The following is an 11236-nucleotide window of genomic DNA, read 5'->3' as shown; positions in this document are numbered from 1 at the left end:
TACATTTTCAAAGCCAATATTGTACTTTTTTCTCCACTACTTTTATCTAACATTAGTTACTGATTTTTGCTGCTGAATACTGTTCATATTATCAATACAAAATATAACCTACTATTATGGATTAAGCTACCATACGGTATATAAAGTGGTAAAAATGAGCTCTGCCTTTTCCAGCTGCAACATTATTGATGCTCACACATCTATCTATCTATCTATCTATCTATCTATCTATCTGTCTCTACGAAAAGACGACACATTCATATGGAAGTTGTGAGTTTATTGATGTGTATCCCCCCTGTAACCATAAATCCGTTTCCTTTTGTGTCAATCAATTTTTTTCAAATCACTAATATGCATATTATATTAGTTCCCAGTCCCTTCCCACAATCAAGCAGGCAGTTACAAGATTGAAGCCGTTTGGGTGCATAGTGAGACAGTCACATACAGAGATACTGTCACAGGAAGAGGGAAAAAAAATAGAAAACAAAGAAAACAAACTTAAAAATATATATCATATCATTTCATATAAGAACAATGCACACCACAGTTAATCCTCCGGAAAAAAGCCATGATTGCAACATCAACTATACAGGCATACAAAGACAATACTAAGAGAGAGAGAGAGAGAGAGAGAAAAGAGGATTCAAGGATTCAGTTTACTTGTTTGTGTCATTCTCTACCTGTAAAAATACACAAGTTAGCTTCTTTTTTTTTCTCAGAAACCAGCTCTCCAAGCCTTGTCTTTCTGTGTGTCTCTGTCTGCCTGCACAGCCCTCCAGCTCCAAGTTGTCTTCAATTGGCTTAGATCCAGGGCCGGCCCAAGCCTTTGCAGGTACCCAAATCCCAAAATCCAGATTACAAAATTTGTTATGGTTTCCCCATATCCTAAAAAAAGTTTTAAAACCCACCGAAATTATTCCTTACAATACCCTAATTTGGTATATTCAGATTAAGAAAAAAATGTAATTTTTTGGCATTTGTTGTGATCCAAGAAATAAATAAAGCACCCCTAAAATTTGTACATTTTCACTTCAAATGGGGGGCCCCTGATGGCAGATGGGCCCGAAGCAGCTGCTTATGTTGGTGCCTCTGTGCCGGCCCTGATTTGCTTTATCAAACTGTTCTGTGCTTTATGACCAGCAAAGCCAACAGTTGCTCCAAAAGCATGTGTTACATCATCCCCAAAATTTGTTTCAAAGTTTATGGTACTCGGTTTTTGCTTCAGATAATTTGTGCAAAAAACAATAAACACAAACAAAACAAAAAAAACAAACAAACACGAAACTTCACTTGTTTGTCAGTTTGTAGCGTGTCATCATCCCTGTCACAATGTTTGTGACTGTGCATTAAAATCAAAGCCACATAGGAACCTGTCAGGTACATAGTATGGAAAAAAAGCTTCCATGATACATTCAACTATGTAACACATGTCAATAGGTATATTTAATCTATTGATTTATGCTGTTTCCCTATTGATAAAAAGTTGTGTTTGTGTGTGTAGGGGGGGATATATTATCACATTCACCTTGTATGTAAGGGTTCAGAGCAGGTTTTGTGTAATGTGTTTGAGCTGGGGGTCTGTGCACACCTTCACCTTCCCGACTTTTTCTGACAGTGTGCTTGCAAACACAACTCATGACCACTAAGCTAAGAACCTTAAGCCGACTTATAACCTCTTCCCTGGGAAAAAAAGGTGGAATAAAAACATCTATTCTTATATATATTTAAACTGTATATGTATATTTTGTCTGTTATCATAACAAAGAACAAAAAGTAAATAATCCATGATTTCATTTTTTTCTCATTTGTTGTTTCACTATACATTTTAATTGGTACAAATAACCTTCATATACAAGCAATCTATTGAGAGGAAAAAGAACAAAATAAAACACCAATTCTTTTTGAGGAAACCATCAGAAACTACATGAGTGACACTTGGATGATGGAAAAGTGAAGTGTAGTCAGGTATGCCGGTTCGATGATGGCCACTCAAAGACATTTAAATTTTGCTTGATTTGCCTTGCACTTTCAAAAAAAGAAAAAGAAAATGTCTGAAGAAATGTTATACATCTTGATCTGAGATAGCTGTATTGATAATTACAGAGAAATCTGCAGAATCACATTTTCCATAATGCAAAATGGCAGATACATCACCTTTTCAAAAGAAACATGATCAAAAAGAGCTCTATAGTACAATAGTAGCAGTAGTAGAAGTAGTAGCATTATTTAAGGATTGTTTTGAACAAACCAGTAAATGGAGTTTGGATGTATGCAAATGATTTTAACAATAGCATATGTTATTGGTCAGTAGTATGTTCCCCCTCGGTTGCTGTCCTCTGTCAGACTCCACAGCGCCCCCTGTAGGCTCTGGTTAGATCTGCATCTGCTCCAGGTATTTGTAGGTGGGGTTTTCGTAGCCATGGTTCTGCATCTTGCTGAGGTGGCGTTCCTCTGGTGTCAGCATGGGGTCAACCTGTGAGTCAGACACACAACACTCTTAATGGCTGACCTTAACAAGGGCAGAACACACTGACAACATGCTGTGTGTGTCATATGCAAATGCTGCCAAGACAATAATCTAATTTGCCTTGCATTTACCCATGCCCCATTTACATAACCCCTGATAATTTAATATAAATCTGACTCTTGGAATGAGATAGACAGCAGTTCATAGAGAGCACTAGGGTGTGTGGTTCACACCCTCTGCCCAAATCTCCACACTCTGCTCTAAATAACAGGTGGCTTACCTCCACGATGCCATGACTGATGGTGCCGTATTGCCTCTTCCTCAAAAGCACCAGACTGATCACAATCACAGTTGCTATGGCCACCGCGATCACCAGCAAGCCAATCAGTGCACTGCTCCCGAAGCTGAAGTCCTCTCCCAGGGGGCGGTAGGTCTCCTAAAAGGGAGATAGGATGAGAGGAAGACAGAGAGAGCAACAGTAAGGAGACAATACTTGCACAGCTGACTACTGAAGCAATAAAAAGTTGCTGTAATAATATTTTTTTTCTTAAGCTGAATAGACGTACAAATTATTGTTATCATGTGGTTATATGATTATTTTAAATGAAGCTCCCATCCAGCCATCTAAAAAATTGTCTGAACACTTAATCTCATATTTTTGATTCGCCTTTGGATTAATTAATATTTTGATCATGACCAGTGATCATGATAACAGTAAAGGTCCAGTGTATAAGATTTAGGGGGATTTAATGGCATTGAGCAGTGAGGATTGCAGGTTGCAACCAGCTAATACTTCTCCCAGTTTGGTTTTCTTAAGTGTTCATTGTTCAGGAGGTTTTAACCGGTAGCCGAATTATCAGCAGTGGTCTCTTCCTCTCCAAGACAAATGGACCAAGTGATTATAACCAGAATATAACTGAATAAAGCAGTTTGACTTAAAACAAATCATTTTTTTCAACATTGCTCGTCGCAGAGGGGCTTCTAACTACTGTGGCTGATGCAAAAACACTAATGGCCCTATCTAGAGCCGGTGTTAAGTTTGTCGATTCTGGACTTCTGTGGAAACATGGCAATGTGACATGTTGGCATCCATGGACGAGGACCTGCTCCCTATATAGATATAAACGGCTCATTATCAGGTAAAAAACACAATGATTCTTATTTTCAGTTGATTATACACTAAAGAAGACATACTTATTATATTATGTTCCATTTCTGTCAATATATCCTCCTAAATCCTACACACTGGACCTTTAATAACCACATTTAACTTTTTCTATTTGAAAATATGCTGACACAAATGATCTTCTTATGTTTCCTGCTAATTCTGTAACATGCATGAAGTGGATCTGCTATGCAAGGCTGTTCACTTAAACAGCTGCAGGGATTTCCAAGGCACAACCGTCTGGGTTTTCTTTCAGTCAGACTCAAACTGTGAGTGGAACTGTTTGCAATGATTTCTGTTAATTTGCTGATTTTAGTTTCTTTTGAAAAGCTGTGGTAGGCTCACATTCCTTGCACAGATCAAAACTGTTCTTGCTAGAATCCATGTTCCCAAATATCTACAGCTGAGGCAATAAGTAAATTGTTATCATGATCAACAATCATGATGGAAAGACATAAAATTAGCAACTAGGTTGACACATTATCTTATTTACAAGAAAAAATATGCATTTGTGAAAAATGAAATTGAATTTTTATGCTCTGCAGGTAAATTGATTTTAACTTTGCCAGGCCTGGATGGTAGAAATACCCCTTTCAGAGATGAATAGCTAGTAGCTCTGAAATGGGGAGATGAAGTAAATGAGAATTAACCCTTTATTCTCACATTATTTGATAAAACCACAGTGAAACAGGGACAACAACCTTTTTTTGGCAGAGGATCTGTAAGACGTGATTGACTTGTGAATAGTGTGTACACATGCATGAAATGTGTCTTTGTGGAAGATTGTGTAATATCTTGGCCAATTCAGTATATACACACAACCACAGTCACCTACACTCATCTTCACAATGTAGTCTGGCACATATGACACAAACTAATCATATGTAGACAGCCTCTGGGGAATTTCTTTTTACTGCTGATTTTCACACATAAACTGAATACACTCAGTTTGTGTGGGTTCACATTCATCATATCATAATCACTGAGATTTCCAATGTGTACATTCAGATACAATCACATAACAATCATGCACCCATGCAGAAATCATCAAAACATATTAGCCTCAACAGAAAACTTAAAAAAAAAAAAACAAGAGAGGGGATTCGGGATCTGTTCCAAAGCTGTGTTTTTTTTTGTTGTTGTTTTAATTCAGCTGCAGAACTAGTATCTTTGCACACTCCCACACTCCCTCCTTCTTTTTCATCTTCTCCCCACTACTTATAACTACAGTTCCCCAAAGAGCCCTGTGGAGGGCACCGCTATACTCACCAGCTCATCATCATGCATAACGCTGACTCTCTCTGCACTGTAAACCACTTCTTTAACATCCAGAGACTCATCAATCACCTGTCAACACAGACAGGGGAGCCCAGGTTACTCTCACCACAATGTGTATGTGCACGATGGAGTGTGTGTGTGTGGGATAGATAGGGAGAGAAAGAGAGAGATAGGCAGGTGGAAAGCAAGAGGGTGTGAATGTGCAGCAAAGTAAACTGTAAAGATTATCTGTGTTTGGGTGATGATACACTTGGAGCTGTCTTGTACAAACTGGAAGGAGAGAGGGAGGGGGTTTGCAAGCATCAACAACAGACTCTCTTCTAGGCACACAGTTAGCATGTCTTTCTAAACAGACTGTCAGCCACTCATTACTGAGAGCTCTAATCTAAAGAAGAAGCACTGTGAGTGGAAGTGGGTGTGTTCAGGAGGCAGAAACAAAATCTACTGTTTGTAGAGACAGAGCAGTCCAGAGTCTATTTCCCACGAAAAAGTAATCCCAACAGGCATTTTAGGTATCACCATCATTTGTTATTTTTAACCTCAGATTGCTCCGTCTTGGAAGACTCCAAAAAAGAAACATGCATGCATTCAAAAACTTGCATGACTCATATTCACACACACACAAATACACAGCTTTGCAGTTGGTGTTGTTGGATTAGCATGCAAAACACAGCACACATTCAGCGGCCAAGCATCGTTTGAAAATCCATGAGGAGGAATGGTGTGTCTGGCAAAAAAATTAGCATGCGATGACTGCTGAACAAAGTGTGGAGCTGATCTGAATGAGGGTCGATTGGCAGAGACCGGAGAGAGAGACACGCAAATAGCCCAGTGTGAGATAGTTGTAACTATGACAACATAGTTACTGGAATAATCTGACTCATTAAAAGCTGAACTTAAGAGAGCTATGTGAAAGTGCTGTATAACAGTTTCAATCATCAGCTCAACTGCTTTGGACCGAGGTCGTGGTGATAAAATTAAGCTGTCAAGTCAGTTGTCTGCTGTAAGATATTTAACGCAGATAATACAGTTAAATATCTTTACACAATTTTTCTTGCTTTAACAATGCTGCTCTCAGTTCACGTGTTGAGCAAGTTAGAAAAGCTTTGAGGCACAAACAGAATGATAAAGTGACAGTGAAGCTCTTACCACATTGTCGCTGATCTTGGGTTTGCTGTTGATGATTCTCTCCTCGGCCCCTATCAGACCGTCTAAACCAGACATGGCGGAGCCTGCAGGAGGTGAATGGGCACAGTCAATAACAGCAGAGCAGCACAAACAAACAAACAAACAGAGATGGTGATATTGATGGTGAACAGCTGCACATAGGTATCCAGCTCTTTTCCTCACAGCGTCAGTCTCCTTAGTGCACTGGTGACAACAAAGCCCTTTCTTCCATTCAGCACAGTGTGAGCACTGTGACGCCAACATGACACTGACCACTTATTTTCTACAAAGGCCCCTCTCAATGTGCTCTGTAAACATCCATTGACTGATTAAATAAAACCCTTTTTAACAATTAGGAGTCATCCTGGCATTTTACATCCCTCATTTATCTACAATTTCATGGACCAAACTCTGCATCACTGTAGTTTCTCATCTATAAATCCTTCATAGTTCCTTGAGATTTTATTAGATGATAATTTCAAAAAACCTAAGTTTTCACGAAGTGGCTAAACCAAAAACTGGACCAGAGTGTCAGATATGCATCTTAGACTGATGGTTTTGGAATAGGCATAGGATCTATTAATATACACACACCAGATATGCCATGAATAAATCAAGAGTTGAGAGATGAGAGAGCGAGCAGGGCAGTGAGGGCATGGTCCTGAGCGATGTGCAGCAGCAATCAGTCTGGCATCGGCTCATTGTCTAGTAAGCCAATGCCAAATGCTTAAGATTAGCACAACTGCCTTTAGATTGAGCGAGGAACAATGATGTGTGTTTACAAGCCTCACTCAAGCAGGAGTGACATCATAAACCCTGGCAGGTTGTCAGATGGTACTGCAGGGTGCAAATAGTGTTGCAGCCAGCTACAATAACACACAGCACAATGGGAGTGACCTCTATGGGAGTAATGTGACCTCACATCTGCATGGATTTGAAAAAGTGCTGAAACAACTAGTCCATTAATAGATGCTTGACGACTGATGGCTTGGGTCATTCCTCAGGCAAATGTGGCAAATATTAGCTGGGTCAGAATATTGAAAATATGAGGGTTTTTTTGTTGCTGATTTTCTCTTTTTTTCTATAACTCTAAGGTTGGACTAAAAGCAACAGCAAATTCAAAGGGACATATAATACAAAGTTCTAAGGAAAAAACAGCAGGTAAGGTTGCACATCCATTTTCAAAAAAATCAATATATAATTTAGATTCAACAATTAGTGGAAGGTTACTTTGTGTTCAGTGAGTAAGATCCCAAGGTTAAGCCCAGATCAGACCGAACAGGTGACGTAACCACATCCCTGTCTCAGGTCTTGGAGGACAAATTGGGCCAATTTAGATTGGGCTGTGGGTCAGCAGCGGAAACACTGTGCCTAAGACAGGGCCACTAAATCACACAGCTCCTGTCAGGACAAGGGCGACTGATGAGGGGAATGAGTGTGCAGGAGGAGGAATAATTAAGCAGGTAGTTTGACAAATGTACAGGGGACGGGATGACAATGAACACACGCCTGTAGAGTCTCTGAGAGGGGAGCTGGCTGGGACCTATCTCTACCAGACTTAGAAGCCACTGCTTTGCTATTCAGCATGAGGTGATAATCCTAGTATGATGAAAAGCACGAGAGCAACTGAAACCCAACCACGCAGCCCATGTGAGTCATCCAAAAAAGTAGAAAATCAACCACCAGATGGCTTTTGATAAAATAGAAATGGTGGGAGAGAGGATCCCAGATTGCACCAATGGAAAGGAGGACAGTGGAACAAAATGGGAGATGAGGAGCAGGGGTGTAGTGGGAGTGGAAAAACAAGATGCAACAGAGGCACCAACCTTTCTTGAAGGCACGTGGGGAGTCTGATAGATCTCCTTGGCGTTAGAAATGAGCAACAGAAAAAAAATAGAAAAGGGGGAAGGAGAGAAGAGAGTTAACTTAGGTGAGAAGAAAAAGGCAGGATTATCAAGATGTGTTAATTGATTAGGAAAAGAGTCCAGAAGGGAAAAGTCCAAAAATAAATTTAACCAAACACAAAAAAAGGGAGCCATTTCAAAACTGGCTTGCTCTGTCTAAGCCCTCTGGGGTGTTGGCATGTATATTAAATGTTCCTTGGGGATTTACTTGTAATTTGCCTTCCATCTTGCTGGAAGCGTTCCATCCATTACTTTTTTCTCCCCTTGAGGAGTCAATCTTTTGTTTGGTACAAATGTGACAAAGTAGAGAGCCATAAGTGCTCATTTTTTCCCTAAGCTTTTGGCTGCAGCTCAGCACCAAAGCCTGAGGCTTTGTGCATTTATCTGAACTTCAGTAGTGCTGCGTTGAAGGGTAGGCCGCAGGAAACTGTGCGGCACAGATAAGTCCAAACCCATGGCTCCACAGCACATTTGCATCGGCATAAAATACATTGTAAACCTATTCTCCCTAACTGTGGAACAATTCTGGCATGCTTCGTCACCAATGCCCTTCAGAGAGACTTGTGTGTATGGCCTGTTGTTCTCCACACAGCCAAAGTGTTGTTCATGATGCTGCTTGTGACTGTGTCTGAGGCTGGAGCTGCTCACCCTCTGGCTCTGTACGGGACCCCAAAGATGTGACCTGGAAAGGCCGGTAGGGTTTGCCCTCAGACACAGGGACTTCTACGCTCTCCTCTGACGACACTGTGACGTCTGGCTGTGATTCAGAGATAGACGACAGGAACTGGTCCATGTCAGCTTTCTGCTCCTGGAGTAACTCGTCTGCAGAAAAGAGCAAATGACAGAGTATTAGACAGCCTGGCATGTGCTAACACCTGTCAGCCTGGGACATGGCAGCAACGTGCAGACTGAGAGGTTCACCAATTATTGTTAACAGAGCTGCTGCTGCAAGAGACGTCTGTTCCCGTTTCTGCTAACTACCAATTAGTATTTTTCTGAGAGCTATTTTCCGTGTAAATCTGCACATCTCCCAACAGGATGCTGCATGGTGAAAGCTGTGACCCAGTTCTGTCACTGCACCCGCTCCACTTTAATCTGTGCTGCAACACCATGCTGGGGTTCCTTTAATGAACCAAAGGAAACAAAAGGAAATAATAAAACATGCTGGACATTGCCTGCCTTAAATTGTACCACTGGAGATGAATACAGCCCAAATACAATTTCCAGTTTTAGATCTGATTGTAAAAATGAGAGCTGGTGAGCAGAGACCCTTAAAAACAGAGAGTAGTACCTGCATGAAATCCTGTTGCACAAATTCATACTGAGAAAAAGACAATACTTTTCGTGGTGTCTCTGATAATTGGTTTACAGACAGTGCTTAAGCCTGTCTGCCAGTGTCCTCCAATATTTGTGTTTCTTTTTGTACAAAGAGAAGACAGTTTTTTGTCAGTTTGCATCAAATTTAAGCAAAACAATTCACTGAGGGTCAGAGGGAATGTGATGTATTGGCTTTATCTGTCTGACACATGCAAACTCCATCACTGTTTTCATTTCACTTCATTCTTATTCAGCACTCCTTTCCTCCTTCAAGCTGCCTATGGGCTTTTGACTGAAAACAACTCACCAATTTCATCTTGAATCTCTTCGGCCACATAAGGTACTTTGTAGAGCAGTGATAGACTCTGGTTCATCCTCTCTTCGATCACACGCAGGTGGGTCATCACCTGGTGTTGGAAGAACAGACAAACAAGGTGAACTACAACCAAAATCCTGTTTTATGATGACATCACTAATTGAAATTATGTTTTTTATTCCCAGGATCTTGGAAATTTTCACACAAAAGGACAAAATGATCAAGATTTTGATGCACAATGTTACCATTTATATCCAGGACTGTAGCTATTTATTGCAATTTCTGATAAAACTATTCATTTCATTTAAATGCTAAAAACAAGGACAAATGCCCTTCTAAGTTCCCAAAGCTTAGGGATTTGTCTTCCAGATGCTTATTTTGTCTGAACAACAATGTAAAACATAACTGAATTATGTTTATAATGATATAAGATTGAGAGAAGCTGAAAATCATTACATTGGAGAGGATTTTTTTGGATTTTTTTTGGATGAATTTCCATCATTTATTTTACAGCATATGACAAATCCATTAAGTGAATAATTGCTTTAACACTAATCTAGTAAAAACTAATCACAGAGTGATTTGCCAACTATTAGTATAAAATGTTCATCCCAACAGTATTTATTCAAAAGTTAATATTAATGAACCAGAAAATACACTCTTATCCTGGAAAATCCTCCTGAAACTCACTAGAGTTTACTGGTTTATTGGTGAGGTTACAAGTTTTGTCATCTAATAGAATCACAGCTTACAGACTTGGCTTTTCTGTTTGGAGATTTGCACAGAGAAGCGATGTTCAGCAGAAAAAACACAGTGGTGCGATGAGATAATGCATATAAGAAGATTGAAATTTATCTTCAGAAACATGTCAGCAGGAAGAGAAAATACAAACCAAACCAAAAGATAACAATGAAGAACACAATAAAGAAGACAGAAGATGATAAGGAAGCAGAAGAAGTTGTTATATGTAGAAGAACCTTAATTTAATTACCAACATCAAACATTACCCCAATGTCACATGTGCAAATAGAAACAACTACAAATCAGTACATATATATATGATTAATCTGTGCAGCCAAGACACAGTAAAAAATCATAAATGTAATAAATGGCTATACACTGCAAATGAGACTACAGACAGCTAGCTGTTCTCCACCCAGAATATAAATGTTCTGAGGGGAGAGAGTCGTTCATGTTCACAGATGTAAACAGAACTGTCAGAAATGTGCTTTCTGCTAGAGAGCATATTTTCTTAAGATGAGCTCAGACTAGCTCACAGTCAGCCGACTTGCAGACATAAAACAAGTTGCTGCATGTAATATTCAAATCAGTCGTGAAGCTCTGAACCGACTTGACAGGATCTACTGCCTGTCAGCCCCAGTGATCACCAGTGGGTAAAACAACAAACTCTTTTGATCAAACAGATACAAAACTTTTGTGTGTTCCAAAAAATCTCCAGTCGCTTTCATGGTTTCTACCAGCAATATGATGTTTAGAGAGGAGGAATATTTCCACATTTCAGCTGCCAAAGTGGTTGGCAGAATATAAAAAAATACCAGCTACTGACAAAGCTGACCAGCTCTTGGCAGGTAACTGGTGTTTTTTTTCCCAATATGATGATA

At 39.8% G+C, this 11236-nt stretch overlaps 1 protein-coding gene across 5 annotated transcripts in view; it reads right to left on the bottom strand.

Moving 5' to 3' along the window:
• Nucleotides 1–262: 262 nt before the first annotated feature.
• aplp2 (amyloid beta (A4) precursor-like protein 2) overlaps nucleotides 263–11236 on the bottom strand; it is a 63587-nt gene continuing 52613 nt past the window's right edge. For 2 of the 5 annotated variants that reach the window (XM_049575428.1, XM_049575424.1), the window contains 7 exons: nucleotides 9606–9705; nucleotides 8630–8803; nucleotides 7904–7939; nucleotides 6060–6142; nucleotides 4902–4979; nucleotides 2748–2903; nucleotides 263–2473 (listed from right to left, as the gene is read on the bottom strand). In XM_049575428.1, coding sequence (XP_049431385.1) covers nucleotides 2372–2473; nucleotides 2748–2903; nucleotides 4902–4979; nucleotides 6060–6142; nucleotides 7904–7939; nucleotides 8630–8803; nucleotides 9606–9705 — 729 coding nt within the window. In that variant the 3' untranslated portion in view covers nucleotides 263–2371. The remainder of the gene's footprint in view (nucleotides 2474–2747; nucleotides 2904–4901; nucleotides 4980–6059; nucleotides 6143–7903; nucleotides 7940–8629; nucleotides 8804–9605; nucleotides 9706–11236) is intronic. The other 3 variants (XM_049575426.1, XM_049575425.1, XM_049575427.1) reach the window with 3 other exon arrangements.

Source organism: Epinephelus fuscoguttatus, linkage group LG5 (genome assembly GCF_011397635.1).
Source record: "Epinephelus fuscoguttatus linkage group LG5, E.fuscoguttatus.final_Chr_v1".
Taxonomy (NCBI): Eukaryota; Metazoa; Chordata; class Actinopteri; order Perciformes; family Serranidae; genus Epinephelus; species Epinephelus fuscoguttatus.
This window is presented reverse-complemented; position numbering and strand designations above follow the sequence as displayed.